We start from the raw sequence: 17,771 nt of genomic DNA, 5'->3' as shown, positions 1-17,771 counted from the left end.
ATAAAAGTAACTTGTAACAATGTGTGAGGACCAACTGATCAACAGTGCATTACCAGGATGCTGTGGATGTGCATTGCAAAGCATACCTTTTTAAAATAGGGTCTACCCATTGTAATAACAGAGTTACATGAACCTTAAATATGAATGTCTAGAGGCAAAACTCTGAAAGTCCAATAAGTAATCTTGCCTAGCGTAATATTTAAACAGTCATCATGACTCAAAAGCAGAATCAGAAGCAAAAAGGCTATTTAAGATGAATTCTTGCTTTACATTAAAAAGAGGACATCTGTAAAATGTATAAATATTATAAAATACACATAAATATAGGGAATATGTGGTTTTTCACAACAGCACTCACCAATTTGATGGCCACATATTCATTTGTGTATAGGTTTTTCCCGAGCCGTAGTTCACCGAAGTTTCCACAGCCAATCTTCTTCCCAACTCTGAAGTTAGGGCCGACCATGAGGACCCCAGAGTTGGTCGTTCCCCGGCCCCCATGTACAGTCCTACTACCAGTTGCTTTCGACATCCTTTTCCCTTCCTCTGTCTCTACCTTTCCACCTCTCTTCTCAAAATCCATAAGCTTGTGATACCCTGGCCTCTCCACGGTTACTCCCCTGCCATGCAAAACAGAGAAGTTTCAAAACAACCCCCAGGGAACGTGTGGGGATGATGGAGAGAAGACCAAACGAGTGAAGGGGTTTAAAAGTATCTATATACTGGTGATTTTTGAGGAGCAGAAACCGATGTCTTCTGCAGACGTGGTGGGTATCACCGAAAGTGCCGTCCTTGCATTAATCCTTCGGTGGATGGGACTCCTTTACTGTGCAGTTGCCCTTAGAGTAGCATGTCACTGCCTGAAGCAGGCAGGTTATGCTAGCATACGCACACATACAGACGCACATGCACGCACTCACACATCCACCCACACACGCTCCTGAACACTGACATACACTATTCCTGCTAGTGGCACCAAACAAGTGAACGTCCCCTTGTGCTCCTCATGGTTTCCTTGAAGTCAGTCTTGGATAATACTGTGAACATTCTTCATGTTCTAACACTGCTATAAGCAGACTCAGACAGAACCAGGAGTAACAGGTTCGAGCAGTTTAGTCCGACTTTTTCTGGATACCTGAAAGACATTGAAAAGAGAAGTAGAGTACAAATTAGTGTCAATAAATTAATCAATCATGCACATTCTTGATATACCAGTCATTAAACTTCAAACAGAGCCATACCAGAGCATTATTTCATGTTTTTGCTCCTACTATATGTTAAATTTGAATGACAATGTATTTTTAATTAATTAACTCTCTTTTATTGCCATATCAGCATTAAAGGCTATAATCATGGCAAGATAAATAAAATAAATAAAATTATAGGCTACAATTAAACTTCTTAAAATATAAGTCTGCAAAAATGTTCAGTTTAATATTTTGATAGAAATTCTGAGTTTTTCAAAGTATTTTTAAAGCGAGTCCTCCATTAGAAAAATAAACATGAAACATGATGATGGACAGAGGCATGACAGGATATTATAAAGCACAGACAATAATCCTGATCCTCAATGTGCATGGAATCCATTTTCAGATTACCTCAAGGTCCAATAAACCTAATCAATAATAGCAAGAGACAAAGTATTGCATGCTAGACATGATGTGAATGCATCCTCACTGGATGAAGAGAAACAAATGGATGTTAATTTAGAGAAGGAGAAGAAAATAAAAAGAATCACTCAGTCACAGTTTTGGCAATCTAAGAAACAAGAGCCAGTGAGTTTATGACACTACACTAACAGATTTTGCTGGTCTGCCTCCAAGGCATGGGATTTTTTTCAAAGTGTGGAGAACAGAACGGTTGAGAATTACAAGCCTAACAGTGCCCGTATCAGTTTCCAATTCCAACAGGAATTTTGACGACACCTGTGTGGTTGATAATGGAGAGGGGAAGCGGTGTAGAAGGTCAGAGATCTCTGCTGCAAACCAACCCCCTCTCCCATCCAGGGTCAGCACTGCTGTTAATGTAAATGGAAAAGAACCTCGGAGCAGGTAATGCAAGAACTATTGGAAAGACTGTCATGCTTTCCTTCAGAAAATGCACTTAAAACGATCAATGGCTGCCTGACTGGCTGTAAAAGGATACCAGAGCTGATGAGCAATATACAATCAGCTCAGCAAAAAAACAAAAAAACATCTTTAACACTTGGGAGGGATTTTCACTACTTAATTTCAACATCCAAGGCACTGTTTGTTCAGCAAGTGACAAATGCATCAGAGCTTCAATGCATTAGATTATTAATGCACGGCTCATTTTTCTAGTCTGAGGAAATAATAATACTTTAGCCTGAGCAAAAAAGAATTATGAAAAATTATGCCCGGTCATTCAGCAAAATAAATGCATCACCAATCCTGCCGGCTTAGCTTTTATAACAGTTAAAGGGGGTGCTGGACACTGCTTTATGAAAGGGACTGAATTTATATACATCAAATCTCAATACGAAATCAATCATTATAGCAAACACTTTATCTTAATTGCCCACTGTAGAAGCTACATAAAGGTGAATAATAAACAGAGGGTTATGTAAGATTATGTAACTTACATATACTGTTCTTAAACTACAGCCTGAAAATGTGAATAACCTCAAGTAAAGCAAGCAACAGCCTCGTTTAGTCATACACCGTGGCACATAATGCATACAGCCGGATCAGGACTGGCAGTCTATCATGTCTTTCGATGGTCTGCTGGTCACTACCCCACACGGTACCATAAAAATGCTGATTACAAGCTCTACAAGGGCGAAATGGAAAACCATGCCACAAGTCAGTTAGGGATCACAACAGTCAGATAGGGATCAGATGTAATTACAAGATCTGTGGGCAAGAACTAGTGTATAAGTACTGATTATAGGGCATGTTTCCATCTACTACTTAGATTAGAAGCAACTTATCAATGCTTGAAGGAAGTTTAACAAAGAAACACACTGCAGAGTACGCCATAACAAAATATTTCATTTCATATTTAGAGAAAGATTTATAACAGATTAACAGATGAATCTCACAGATAACACAGGAACATCGTCTAAAAAACACCTGATACAAAAGTGCATTAGATAAAGCCAAAATGATTACTGTAATGCTGCATAATCTGGAATTAAGACTGCCTGACTAATAATGGTTGCCAAGTTAGTGTTCACAGCTGTTTTGAGTTGCTCTGCCTACAAGAAAACAGGACAAGCCAGCTAACAACTTATTTCTGCTTATCTGATCAAATATCAAGAGAAAACAAACCAGGTTTCAGCATAACATACTAGGCAGCACAGTTCAACTGTTTTAGCTTTCAAACAGGAAACATGCAAGTGTTAGAGGCTGCGTAAAAACCAAGACATCTACTTCTACTTTCTCAGATGGGCAAAAGAGAGAAGCTGGTGCCATAAATCTACTTTTGTGTTGATGTACAAGGCCTTGTGTGGCGTTGATTTGGGCTTGAGAGACAAAGAGTGAGAAAGAGAGCTGCCTGGTCATTAACTTCCTTAAGCACAGTCTGATTTTCCATACTAATTTGTTTAGCATCTACGTGAAACTGGGAGATACTGTTTAACAATCCTCTATTTTGCTATGTGACACATTTCCAGCCTGATAACTTAACAAAATTGGCGCACAACTATTTTAAAATATAAATCATGCAATATCTGTCAAAAATTAAGCCACACTAAACCTCACTTCCACGAGAGCTTAATACCTTAATGTTTTCAAACTGCACAGATGATGCCCTTGACAGAAGAGATTTCCAAATCAGTTGTACAAAGTATAAAATGTAAAATAAAAATATATTTAGAATCAATCCTGACACTGAAAGTGTATCGTCCGTCCATAAAATGTTTTATTTCATGATGAAGTGTCAATTCTAGAAAGCTTCCTATCCTGGCCTAGCAAACATTACATACTTAAACAGGTCTTTACACATTAAATATGTCTTTAAAGGCATTCGGAATATTTTATTTCAGCCCCTTCTTGGCTAGTGGCTTAAAAACGTCCTTAAAATGAGTGGCTGTCTAGCTGAGTCGTCAAATATGAACTAAATACACGTCGAAATGTATTTCATTTCACATCCAAAGCAAAATATATCCCCTTTCATATTTGAAAAGGTATGGAAATACCGACAAACCAGCTAAACAACTCCATGCCTTGTTTGACAAACATGACAATAATCCTCCACAAATGAACTAGCTTAGCAACCCACTTAGCTAACATCACATTAGCCGTCTAGCAGCGAACCTTTCAGTCTTTCGATTAAAACGAGGAGGAAATGTCTTTCTTGAGGAAACATAAAGATGTTTTTACCTGCTTGTGAGTCCCCTATGTAGTATGCCGCGACATGGTCCTTTATTTATGCTTTGGAAAGTGATTTAATTCCCCACTAAAGACTAGCCCGGCTTCGCTGTTGTCTCTTTAAGCTTACCGTTTCGGTGAACGAAGCTCCGGCGTCACCCGACACTCCCATTGCTGTGGATACGTTCTCAAAAGTGCGTAGATAGATTGGTGAATGTGCGGCTGTGCTGTGGCGCGCAACAGCGTTTATACCGTCCCCACCTGGAGGAAAAACTCAAATGTTTTGCCTGGATCAACAGTTGAAGGGTTGTATACTGCTGGAAATATTGGAGTCATGACTAATTTAATTTGAAATAGGCCTTAGATTTGTAAATGTCTATGGTGTTTGGAAAATGTATGGGAAAGTTAGAGATGACAAGGCTGTGAAAAAAAATGTTTTTTGTGTTGAGTCTAATGCCAAAAAATGACTGAGAGGAAAATTTAGTTTTTTCTGACCTGGATAACAGAACCATTTGTTTTTATAAAGAAAATGCATCTCTTTTCCCCATTAAATTCCATATTCTGTGTAAGCCTTTATTCCGAATAATATGTTTATATAGGGTATTTTATGTTTTGTATAATATATAAATAATAATAATATAGCCTATTCAGTATAAAACATATATAATATAGATGATATATATCATTTTTTTATAAGATGTGAATGTAATCAACATATTCTGCATAACCTATGAACATGGATATTTACTGTTTTTCTTTTCTGGAACTAGAACTGCTCACTCTTACCATTTATTTATTCAACTGATTCAACTATAATTATCATTCATATCCTTACAATAGCACACAGGTGACATATTGCATAATGTTGTTGCTTTTAATGACTTTTCACAACTGCCTGTGTATCTAATATCACCCAGAAAAACTTTTGTACTGGACATGCACATATATTAATGAATATTCAGTTATGGTGAATTTTTCAAGTAAGATTAGTCTATACAGGCATATGCCAGCAATCTTATTCAGACTTATAGAAACCAGACTGTTGGCTTTAGCTAATTACGGCAAACCATTTTGCATGATGCTTTCTTAATCCACATATGACCATATTCATATTAACATCAGAATATTGTTTTGTATATAAACAGTTCAGTGATGGGTAACTGTGGCTTTCATTCATTAAAAAAAAAAGAAAGAAAAAAAAAAGAATGAATCATGGTAATATATTTACACTAGCAACATGAAAATGTACAAAAAAAATTAAATGTAACCTTTTCATTGTTTATGCTCAGAATGATCCACATTTGGCAAAATCATTTATTGCATTGACAAAAATTATGACAACCAAGTGTGCAATCCCAGAAGCTACACAGCAGAATATTACCGATTCGAGTGTTTTTCATGTTTATTTGTATTAAAAATTATCAAAAGTTTATAAAAATCTACAAAGTGCTCAAATATGTGTGTGCAACACAATAGTTTTCTTAATGCTCTAAGCTATGCAAAACGGAGCATGAAAGTTGGCAAAATAAGCCAGTTTGTACAAATACAATCAAAAACAGTGAAAGTTACAGGAAAAGAACCAAATCCAAACCTTTCCATTATTCTCAGAGTAAAAGTTACAATGTTGTGAGGACACAGGAACACCTGTTCCCTCTTCATGTCCTAATAAGGGTGACCGTGGCTTATTGGTTGATGATACGGCTACATGTCCAGGTGGTGGTGAACCACAGATTTAGATTGACAGGCAGACTGAAGCATGAGATTGCTGCATTTCCCCAATGGCACAAGATTGATGGCCGTGCCGTGCTGCTGTTGCATTATAGGTAAATATGTAGGAGAGAAAGGCAGACCTGCAGACAGCAGCCCAAGTGCATGAGGCATTGGTTGTTGATAGTGTTCTCCAGTAATGAATGGAAGAACAGCAGAGGAGTGTAGTCTGGGGTGGGAATGAAGGTGAATAGAGTCCGCTGAGGAAGGAATGGTCTTGTTTTCCCTAATTGAGGATTGAGATTTTGAATTAAAGCCTTTCTCTTGGTCCTTTGTCCCTTCTTTCCGTTGTTTAGTAGCAGAGCGATGCACTCGGCTTTCTTCTTTGGGAAGGGGTGTGAAGCGTTGACCTTTTCTAAATTTGGCACGTCTGTTTTTGAACCACACCTGAAGAAACATGTTTTGTTAATCAAAGATGTTTTAAGCACATTTAACCTGCACTTTTGAAAAGAAAGGTTCCACAATGGGTGTTTCGCAGTAATGCCATAGAAAAATGCCATTTTGGTTCCTTTCAGAGAAAAGTTTTGTAAAAAAAAAAAAAAAAAAAGAAGAAAAAAAGTGTGAGGAACATCTTAAAAATCTGAAGAACTTTTTGAACTTTTGTGCAATTAAGCTTCCACATTGTAAAAAAAAAAATCATGATTAACTCATCAAAATAAGTTACGTTTTTTTATGTTATACAAGATTCAACACATTTTTTAATGCAAGTTAATGCAATTTAAGTTGAGATTACTAAAGCATCCAAGTTTATTGTGCTTAAAAATTTACGGCAGCAACTTTTTTTTCTTTCTTTTTTTTTACAATGCATGGATGTTAAAGGTTTGTCATGGAACCATCAATGCCAATAAAGAACCTAATATTTAGAAGTGTTCTGCTTGTTGGCCACTGCAGATGTTCCTGTGGGTCTCACCTGGATACGGGCCTCTGGGAGGTTGATGCAGACTGCTAGTCTCTCTCTCATGCCCACATCTGGATATTGGGTTTGCTGAAAGGCCTTTTCGAGTGCTTGTAACTGGGACACATTGAAGGCCGTGCGACTGCGACGCTGCTTTTGCTGGTTCCCGTAGCGTGCCTCAAGAATGAGTTCTAAATGAAGAAGATATTTAGGCTATTAGTTGTTTACAATTCATTTCATGATACTTAACATTGCTTGTCTAACAGACAATACTGTAGGGCTGAAATTTGTGAGTCCACATAAAAAAAGAAGAATTGATTTAGAATATGGAAAAAGTAAAAAAAAAAAAGCATGATTTATTCATTTAATTAATTTGTGCACTATTTTTAGGTCAACTTTTATACCCTATTGTTTAAGCAAATAATTAAATGTAGCCTATAATTTTGATATAAAATTAAATTTCATACATCTGTAATATTGAATTGCAAACATGCACATTAAAAGCATTTTCAGACGTCCTAACTTCGCTGGATATTATTAAATAAAATTATGAACAATATAAAAATAAATATATATATATATATATAGGCTATATAAAAAAGATAAAAATAGCAAAAAAGCATATAAAAACATATAAAATTTGATTTTAATATTAATTTAAAACTTAATTCTATTTATATTAAATGTAGGCTATTCGTGAATATAATCAAATTATTGGACATTTAGCCAACACATCTAGCCAACACATCTAGCCTACATCTAGTTCATTTTTAATCAACTAGGAAACGCGTAGTCTATAGGCCTAATATGAACACTAGGCTACTGTAAAGGGTGTGCAATTAAAAGCTCTACGAATTAGAAGTTACAATTTTACAAATGTTGCATTTGCTCTGCACTTCATTTATATTCCGGTACCGGGTCTCTAAAGTCCCAGCGGCATCTCACCTGCCAGGCGCTCCGCCACCGTGAAAGTCTGCATAGACGCCGGGCTGGCCGCTGAGTGAAGCTGGTGCGGCTGCGCCATCTGCTGGTGAGCCTCGTGGAACAACGAGCTGACGCGTTGCAATGGAAAAGGCCCCTGGCCGTTTCTTGGTCCACAGAAATACACAGTATTCATTCTGCTGGCTGAGAGGATCAAATCTATGAGTATCGCTTAAAATAAAAAAATAGCACCTAAAAAGTGATATAGAACAGGTAGAAAAGAACATAATAGAAAATAAAATGTTTAAGAAAACCATTTTCTATATAGGTTATTCCAAAACAAAAACAACGAACACTTACCTACAACTTCCAATGAACAGTGGAATGATCAGTTGTTTTACCCTGTAAAAGTATGCGTAACTGCTGTTTGTTTTACTCATACGATTTTAAAATCCCAAGGAAACATTTCACAGGAGCTGGTAAAATCCCTCACAATTTTACAATGAAGTTTCTTTTGGTAAGGCAGACCTGTAATGCTCCACGTTGACTACGGTTTAGGCTCCTCCAGCTCAGTTTCCCCTATTTAAGAGGCATTAACTTCAGCTTCCTTCAACCATTAGCCAATAGAAAGAAAGGTATTAGCCTGGATTAAGTGGGATGAGGGAGAGAAAGGGGGGTTTGGGGGGCTCAAGTTTTTGAAACTATTGAACTTGGGAGATTTAGGCAAAGCATCCCCCTTCAATGAGCGGGCATTGCGCTCCCCCCTTTAAAACAATTAAAACAATGTGGTCGGCTAATCTCTGGGGTTGGGCAGATTAAAATAACAGCCTTTGATTGTCCGTTGTTCTCTTCCTTCTTTCTCTGCCGTTCCCCAGCTTTTGTTAGTATTAACTCCAAGGGGGGTGTTTGCTTGGTTGGTTTGTTTTGCTAACTGGACCCATATTTTGCCCAGAAAATGTCAACTTGAGAATGCACTCTGGAAGTGGCCTATTAGGGTAATTTCTTAGGGCTAAATGTTCCAGAAATCTTTCCTTCTAATCAAATCCTCTAAAAAAAAAAGAGGAGGATTTAAGCTATTAGCATCTGAAAATGAATCAAATACTCAATAAAATGAAAGACACTAAACAAAGTCTGCAGTCTGTGGTGTCAAAACTTGTAATTATGGAGTAAATCAACAAGATGGTTATGAAGCAAACATATCAACCAATCTGAATCTCACTCCTTGTCATTATCCCATCATCCATCTCTCAACACCTCTCTCATTGAGCTCAAGCAGCAGTTTAGCTCCAGCTGAAACCTCAGTCACCTCAGATCAGATCATCCTCAGTAAAACTGCAGCCGAGCGGCTGGGAGCGGCTCAGGAGGTTCAGAGATGTAAATTCCGTTAAATCCTGACACTGTGCAGCTCAGGGCCAGGAAGGCGAGGCATGTGGAGAGCTAGATTATGTTTCCCACGAGTATCAGGGCAGTTGCACACTCCTCGGTGTGTGTGTGTGTGTGTGTGTGTCTCCAAGAGGGCAACACAGGAACCAGTACAGCAGCCAAGCAGGAGCTGGGCTAAACTGGCATGAGACTGGCACACACACACACACACACACTTGGCTCAATTTTATATCCACTTTCCTGCTGGAAAGGATTGTTTGTTTGTATCCGGACAGTCATGGAATTCTGGTCTTTATTAGAAAGGCAGATTTACACAATAAGATCTCTCTATATTTTTACAAAAGTCTATGGGAATATTAATGAAATGCTAGTGCAGCTATATTTGCTGAACACTTTGATTATTCGTTTGATTCTACTTTTGGCACATTTTAAATTTATCACAGTGACAGTAAAGACATTCCTAATGTTGCAAAATATTTCTATTCCAAATAAATGCTGTTCTTTTCATCAACTCTCTAATCATCAAAGAATCCCAAAAAATTGATCATGGTGTCTACAAAAAGACTGTTTTCAACATAGATAATAAGAGCACCAAATCAGCATATTCGAATTATTTCTAAAGGATAATGTGACACTGAAGTCTGACCATCACAGGAATAAATTACATTTTAAAATATTTTAAAGCAGAAAACAGGAGTACTATTTCACAATATTACTGTTTTTTGGTTAATGTATTTTGGATTATATAGATGCAGCCTTTTTGAGCAAAAGAGACTTTTAACATTTAAAAATCCTACCGACTTTAAACTTTTGAGATGATACTTTAAAGGTTCTTTGTACGTAGTAAAAGTTCTATTTAGAATCTTATCATCCTGAAGTATCCTTATGCTGAAATGGTTCTTTGTGTTAGAGTTTAGGGTTCTTTATTCCCGCCTTTTTGTTTTTCAAATCTGTATTTGTCAAAGCCTCCTCATTACTGATTTTCTATAGAGCTCAGCCATTAAATTACACAGACTATCAACACACTCAAAAGGTAAATTAATTCTTTCTTAAAATGTCTATAAATTTAAACTTTAAATTGTAACTGGTTTCTTACTATAAGCATGTGTTTTTTTCTCTTTTTTGTTTCACAGAACATGTAAGTGTGAGCAGCTCTGTTCAGTTAAGGATAGGCTACTTATCTTTTCTTCTCCACGAGTAACAGAGATATTGAATATGATCCATATTGTTCGATTTTTTTTAAATGATTACTTTATGCATAAACATACCAGTCACAAAAAAACATTAAAGCTATATTCCATGACTTTATATCACTTTTTTTTTGTAACATTGTAAACGGCTCACATTCTGTCCATATTTGCTAATTTTGGCCTTCATAAACATAATTGTTTTTACATTGTACAATATATTGTGTCTTTGGAGATTTTTATACGTATGTTTTAGGACAGACTGTACATTTTAATACAAGAAAGTTCTGATACAGTTTCTATACTTTATATCAGTAAAACTCATTACCTTTTTCTTACACCTCTAAAAACTGTGAAATTAGTTTGTAGACGGGAGAAAAAAAGTGCTTAAAAATAAATATTTGTTGGTGGGCAAAAGCCAGTTGTAAATGTTTTACTGCTTGGAGATTTAATGCTTTATATCATTGTAAGTCTCTCTGATATCTTTTTTGAGCCGTCAAATGGCAACAGCTCATCTCGACCAACACTTTCCACATTTCTGATATTTTCACACCTGACTGACCTTTCAAACTATCGTGGAATTGTGCTGAAGTTTTTCTCCCTGTGTTCAAGGCTCTGCTTTTTTCTCCCTTTGCGATGTTCTTGCCTGTCAAGCTGTATTAGTGTCCTCTCAAAATAAGTCATTTAGAAGAACCTTAGCTGAGCAGCCTCTGAACCCCATTAAAAGCTTGGAGCTCAGAGCCCAGAAGCCTTTGTCTCTTCAGCCTGCGGGATTAGTGGAGATTTGCTGCTAAGAAAAAAAAGTAGTTATTTCATGGCACTTTCATGATGAAACCTGGCCAAAGCTGTGTTGGCTGGGAGGATTAGAGCCACACAAAGACGCTGGTTGTGTGTGACCCCCTCCCCGTAAACCACCGCCCCGGTGCAATGCCCCCTCCAAACCCCAAACACACACCATCCCCACCTCATAACTCCGGCTCAGTCCGTAATGAGAGCTGAGTTTTCATCTCCTGCTAAAATTGCGTTTCGGCTTTACCCCGACCCACTCGACAGCTTTAAAGAGACAACAAAGTGGTGGATGCATCTGGAATTTTCTCATTCAGATGTTTATTTACATGGGTGTAATTGGATGCAAACCCATTAATTTGTCTTAGTGCCCAGCAATAGTCAAGCTTTGGAGGTTTAGACCCTGTCTGTAGAGTTTAAGGGGTTTAGAGGATGTGTGCTAGTGGATCCACTTACAAAGACACAGATTAGCAGCATTAAAAACACAGGACAGACTATAGGGTAAACTCTTTACAGAGTTTCAAACTCATAAACTATATTTTTTGCTTAATTTCGCTCAGTTTGAATCAGTTTTTCATAAACGAAAAATGACAAGCAAAAAGATGGATGATTAAATAAATAGAACTGGTATAGTATTGAGGAGAACCCATATGAGGCACACCGTTCAAAGGAGCCATTCACACAGAATATGTTTTTTTATTCCACTGCACAAGTGTCTCGCGCATGATGCAGCTTTCTAAAAACGCGGCGCTCGAGTTCAAATAAATTCAACTTTTAAAAACCTTCTCTTTAGACCTTGCATTTTATCATTCCACTGACCTGAGTCGTGTGATTTTAACAGCAAAAATGCGTTCTTTGTGAATCGGTGTGGTGCCAAATTGTGAGACCCATCGAATTCTGTGACCCTAATAGGCGCTGTAGTGATGGTTCAGTTAGGATTAGGATTGGGATTAGGAGCAGGTCGGATTATCGCAATATAGTGCTTACTACGGTCACATCATTCGGTGGGTCGGCGCTTAAAAGCAGTAACAAGTTCAACTTTAAAAAAGCACATTTCTAGACTTTGCATTTTTTCCCTTTTAAAGGGTTAGTTCACCCAAAAATAAAAATTCTGTCATTAATTACTCACCCTCATGTCATTCCAAACCCCTAAGACCTTTGTTCATTTTCGGAACACAAATGAAGATCTTTTTGATGAAACCTGAGAGCTTTCTGTCCCTCCATTGACAGCAACGTCATTGCAACTTTCAAGGCCCAGAAAGGTGGTAAAAACATTGTTAAAATAGTCCATGTGACTAGTTCAACCTTAATGTTATGAAGCAATGAGAATACTTTTTGTAAAAAAGGTTTTGAAACCTAAAGAAACGACTTTATTCAACAATCTCTCTTCCATGTCATTCTCATACGCTGTTGACATAGTATAACAGCGCAACGCTTCTGGGTTCTACGTCAGAACGTTGGCTCACAATGAGAATGACATGGAAGAGAATAGATTGTTGAATAAAGTCGTTACTTTAGGGTTTGTTTATGCACACAAAAAGTATTCTCATTGCTTCATAACATTAAGGTTGAACTAATGTAGTCACATGGACTATTTTAACAATGTTTTTACCACCTTTCTGGGCCTTGAAAGTTGCAATGACGTTGATGATTTCATCAAAAATATTTTCATTTGTGTTCCGAAGATGAACGAAGGTCTTACGGGTTGGGAACGAGTAATTACAGACAGAATTTAAATTTTTGGATGAACTAACCCTTTTAAACGTTTTTTAAATGTGAGATGTAAGCAATGGAACAGATTTATTTTTTTATTTTTTTAACTTGAGCGCTGTGTTTTGTGCACAAAGACGTGAACACAACCACAACGGTCAAACACGTCCGTCTAGCGTATGTTTCCATATTAGAAAAACAATGAAAATAGCGTAGTGGAACGCAAAAAAATGCATTTTGTGTGAACAGGCCCTGAGGATGTAGGCTAAGGCAGTTGATCAGCAAAACTGAACAGCACTAGCCTCATTATATATTCATGAGCTTTGCATAGAAACTATCATGTTGTTTGTTTCTTTGTCACGTCAAACAATGGCGAAAAATGCTTTCATTTAATTAAAGCGACTGTTTTATTCTTACGGTTACGTTCCGAAAGCCTTGGCCTATACTCGAGACAAACTGGACAGGAATATATCTGATGCAATACAAGTGGAAATTTAAGTAGATCACTTGCTGTGTTCGTCCAATCAATGAGACTGACCATGAAAATATGAAAACAAGACTGCAAACCCAGTTTACACATGCACATTGTGATGACAAGAACCATAATTCCTAACCATTGTGAATTTGTGAAACATGGAAAAAATATCCCAGGAATCTGTTAACCCAATTTTAAGGGCCAGATTTTCTAACCTTTCAGACGCTAAATTTATGGGAGGAGGGAATTTAAATGCAAGGTGATTTACTAAGGTTTGCGCTAGTCAATTTACTGGTATTTGCACCATTATTTACCGCCCCCAGAAAAGCACGTCTAAATCCAGACGCTAATTTTCGCAGCTCTTGGTAGATTGCGTTGGTCATTATGGAAATGATCCGGCTGCGTCTGTGTTCTTTATTTTGCGCATCGTCAGTATGGCGCTTTTATGGGATTGCGCTCTCGAGCTAATTTGCCCTGTTTAGTAAATCTGGCCCTAAATGTGAAAATCCTTTAAGATTGTAACAGGGTTTAAACTTTATATAAGAAATGAAATGTGAACAATACTTTTATTGATGGTTTGGAGTGCTAGTAGCGCTCAGTTTTGAGTTTAAAGAAACTTTTGCTCTTTTGTGCTGCAGAGTGGCCTTTATGAGCAGAATTGGACCTTTTATCTCAATGGACGTCCTAAAGCTGAAGCTAAGTGAAAGCGTTTTAATATGATTTGGATTGGTTTAAAACTACAGGGGGGCTCTAGAGAAGGACAGAGGGGGTTCATTTAGCCTTTTGAGAGGTTTTGTTTACAGGTCCTGTTTAACAGATGTTGGAGTGAGGAGCAGAATGCTCTCCCTTTCTTTAATTACTTATCAATAGTGGAAATTTGTATTGACAAGCGCCTGTCAAGAGGAGAGCTTTGTAGTTGTCAGTTATCTGAGAGAGAGCCGCTTAACCAAGAGGCCCCTCAGACACTCGCTGGATCGATCCCAGCACAGCACAATTGGCTCTCTGGGCAGCTCTGTGTGGACAGGAGTGTGTGAGGGGGGCCTCAGAAGAAGTGCTGTGGGACTAAAGACTTCTTCAGAGGGGGAAATCGATGTGGCTATAGCTTGGCCTCTGACCCTGCGCAGTGAGGGTCCAGAAGCGTGAGGTCAGCGGCACAGTTTAAGCTCCATAAGAGGCACCCAGAGATATTCTCAAAAGAGCCTCTGAACATACAAACACAAAAGCTATCGAACATAAAACAAAACAAAACAAACGCACAGCAGGAGTAAAAACGTGCACCAGATGTTTACACTGATAGTGGACTGATCCTCACTGATCAACTGTTTATCTACCAGTTAACTCATGAACTTGTGTTTAAATGCCATAAAAAGCAGCATTTACAAGCAGTTTTAAATGGACTAAAATTAAAAAATATAAATATATTTGCATGATGAAGACCCAGTTAGTAGGAAAATCTCTATCTATCTATCTATCTATCTATCTATCTATCTATCTATCTATCTATCTATCTATCTATCTATCTATCTATCTATCTATCTATCTATCTATCTATCTGTCTATCTATCTGTCTGTCTGTCTGTCTCTATCTATCTGTCTGTCTCTATCTACCTATCTGTTTGTATCTATCTGTCTGTCTCTATCTATCTGTCTGTCTCTATCTATCTGTATCTATCTGTCTGTATCTATCTATCTATATGTCGTATCTATCTATCTATCTATCTATCTATCTATCTATCTATCTGTCTCTCTCTATCTATCTGTCTGTCTGTCTCTATCTATCTATCTGTCTGTCTCTATCTGTCTGTCTCTATCTATCTGTCTCTATCTATCTGTCTCTATCTATCTGTCTCTATCTATCTATCTGTCTCTATCTATCTATCTGTCTCTATCTATCTATCTATCTGTCTGTCTCTATCTATCTGTATCTATCTATCTATCTATCTATCTATCTGTCTGTCTGTCTCTATCTGTCTGTATCTATCTATCTATCTATCTATATGTCGTATCTATCTATCTATCTATCTATCTATCTATCTATCTATCTATCTATCTATCTATCTATCTCTATCTATCTGTCTGTCTCTATCTATCTATCTATCTATCTATCTATCTATCTGTCTGTCTTTATCTATCTATCTATCTGTCTGTCTCTATCTATCTGTCTATCTATCTGTCTCTATCTATCTGTCTATCTATCTGTCTCTATCTATCTGTCTCTATCTATCTGTCTCTATCTATCTGTCTCTATCTATCTGTCTCTATCTATCTATCTATCTATCTGTCTGTCTCTATCTATCTGTCTGTTTCTATCTGTCTGTATCTATCTGTCTGTATCTATCTATCTGTCTCTATCTATCTGTCTCTATCTATCTGTCTGTCTCTATCTATCTGTATCTATCTATCTATCTATCTATCTGTCTGTCTGTCTCTATCTGTCTGTATCTATCTATCTATCTATCTATATGTCGTATCTATCTATCTCTATCTATCTATCTCTGTATGTTTCTATCTGTCTGTATCTATCTATCTCTATCTATCTATCTATCTATCTATCTATCTGTCTGTCTTTATCTATCTATCTGTCTGTATCTATCTATATCTATCTATCTATCTATCTATCTATATGTCGTATCTATCTATCTATCTATCTATCTATCTATCTATCTATCTGTCTCTATCTATCTATCTATCGGTTTTATTTCAAAATTTTACTTGAAAAATAATCACTTACATGGTAACTATTTTTGCAAGTAATAATTGGAAGATCAAATAAACAATAAAACTAATATGCTAAAAAAAAGTTTTTATAGCCAAACTCACAAAAGTTTAGTATCTCTAAAAAGGATGTCTTTAAAACGTAGTCACAGAGAAATATTATTAATAATACAAACAATGTCCAAGAACAGAAATAGAAACACATAGAAATACTCTACAATAAAATACATTAATATTTTACTTGTAAAATATTTCATCCAAGACAACCAACCATGTTGGATGCACATTCAAAAATAAAAACAGCAGTATAACGAGCTGATACTGAATGATTCAGTGATCTCTCAGACTAAACTGCATATGCAGCCAAATACAACAAACCCTACAATAATATTTGCAAAATTTGAGTGTGAGCCCTTCACCAAACAACCCATAAATAATGACAAAACCTAAAAATCTAAATAATGCTTTACCAACACGGACCCAACGAACAAAACAAAAAAAACTGCATGTTCTGAAACAAAGTATTAAAAGAGTTACTAAAGTAATTGATCAGATTCATCTCATATACAAAGAAGAGCAGTGGCCGTTACACACTGACATTAATTTGCACTAACAAGACAGCATTAACCAAAGACAAGCGTCAGACACTCAACTGAAGGCTTTCTTTGAGTCTCTGTGGACTCAAATTTAACCAAAACCTTTTAAGCCAGATCATGGCATGAGTCTGGCTTATCTTAAGTCTTATGGATCAATATAGGACATAACTAGAGGATCAATCGCCTAATTAGGTGACAAGATTGTACAATGGGCTAATGACCTATGATATGCGATTAGCATATACTATTCTTTCAGGTTGGAGGTGGTAACAGGTTTACTTCTCTTGCTTAGTGTAGCTCACAAATTCCTTTAATATATAAACTGATCTCTTTATATAAAAATGTATGAATGTCATTGCATCAGATGACTAAATATCAAACCAAATTGTAAAAACACTACAATTTGCCCATGAGCATCCCTCCTCTCTTGGGTAACCCCCAGCAGTCAAAGGTGATCAGAAGAGTGACTGATCGAACTTGATAATGAACAAGACTTTAAGCTGTTTCACTGCACATGCTCAAATCTTCAAATCACTCAATAAACACAAGTGAGAGCCGCCCCGCCCCCCTTCCCGGCCACCCCGACATTGTGCGAGATATTGATCCTGCCGTTGTTTTTAATACCTGGGGTCCGGGACTGTGACATGAGATGGCTGGGGCCCAGGGTAAACACATGGGCCTGTGGTGAGCAGGATACAATAGACCTCCCCTCTACGCCTCCACAGGCTCTTTGTGTCATTTTGTTGACCGAGAAAACAGCTGCTGAAGAAAGAGTTCTTAGCCAGGCACCTGCTGGAAAAGGTCTCATATATAGACATACAAAATAACTGGAGGAAGATGGTGAAGTGGAACTGACAGGTCAGGATAAAAGATCAGAGAACATTCTCAATCAAAAGCTTGACATCCGTGTGTGTTTGGAAATTCACTTGGGACACTGAAATAAGTGTCTTATGCACACCAAGTTTGCATTAATGTGATAAAAGTTCAGTAAAACAGTAATATTGT

The 17,771-nt window shown here is 37.2% G+C and overlaps 2 protein-coding genes across 5 annotated transcripts in view; both read right to left on the bottom strand.

Moving 5' to 3' along the window:
• csnk1g2b (casein kinase 1, gamma 2b) overlaps positions 1-4,578 on the bottom strand; it is a 31,975-nt gene extending 27,397 nt beyond the window's left edge. For 3 of the 4 annotated variants that reach the window (XM_082187601.1, XM_082187603.1, XM_082187604.1), the window contains exons 1-2: positions 4,344-4,481; positions 359-1,135 (exon numbers count right to left, since the gene is read on the bottom strand). In XM_082187601.1, coding sequence (XP_082043727.1) covers positions 359-583 — 225 coding nt within the window. In that variant the 5' untranslated portion in view covers positions 584-1,135; positions 4,344-4,481. Of the gene's footprint in view, positions 1-358; positions 1,136-4,343 lie in introns of all 4 variants that reach the window. The other variant, XM_082187602.1, reaches the window with a different exon arrangement.
• Positions 4,579-5,707: 1,129 nt separating this feature from the next.
• Positions 5,708-8,286, bottom strand: dmbx2 (diencephalon/mesencephalon homeobox 2). The gene is made up of 4 exons (XM_082187606.1): positions 8,275-8,286; positions 7,939-8,133; positions 7,009-7,184; positions 5,708-6,485 (listed from the first exon to the last, which is right to left on the bottom strand). Exons 2-4 carry the CDS (start codon positions 8,108-8,110, stop codon positions 6,033-6,035), a joined length of 801 nt encoding a protein of 266 aa, XP_082043732.1. The 5' UTR covers positions 8,111-8,133; positions 8,275-8,286; the 3' UTR covers positions 5,708-6,032.
• Between the last annotated feature and the right edge of the window lie 9,485 nt (positions 8,287-17,771).

The sequence above is a fragment of the Leuciscus leuciscus genome (assembly GCF_965113295.1).
Source record: "Leuciscus leuciscus genome assembly, chromosome: 13".
Classification (NCBI taxonomy): domain Eukaryota; kingdom Metazoa; phylum Chordata; class Actinopteri; order Cypriniformes; family Leuciscidae; genus Leuciscus; species Leuciscus leuciscus.
This window is presented reverse-complemented; position numbering and strand designations above follow the sequence as displayed.

Coding starts and splice junctions, on each gene's coding strand:
- dmbx2 (XM_082187606.1), bottom strand. CDS start 8,110: ATGAATACTGTGTATTTCTGTGGACCAAGAAACGGCCAGGGGCCTTTT. Junction 7,185..7,938: donor GGTGGCGGAGCGCCTGGCAG/GTGAGATGCCGC, acceptor TTCTTCATTTAG/AACTCATTCTTGAGGCACGC. Junction 6,486..7,008: donor TCCCAGAGGCCCGTATCCAG/GTGAGACCCACA, acceptor ATGTTTCTTCAG/GTGTGGTTCAAAAACAGACG.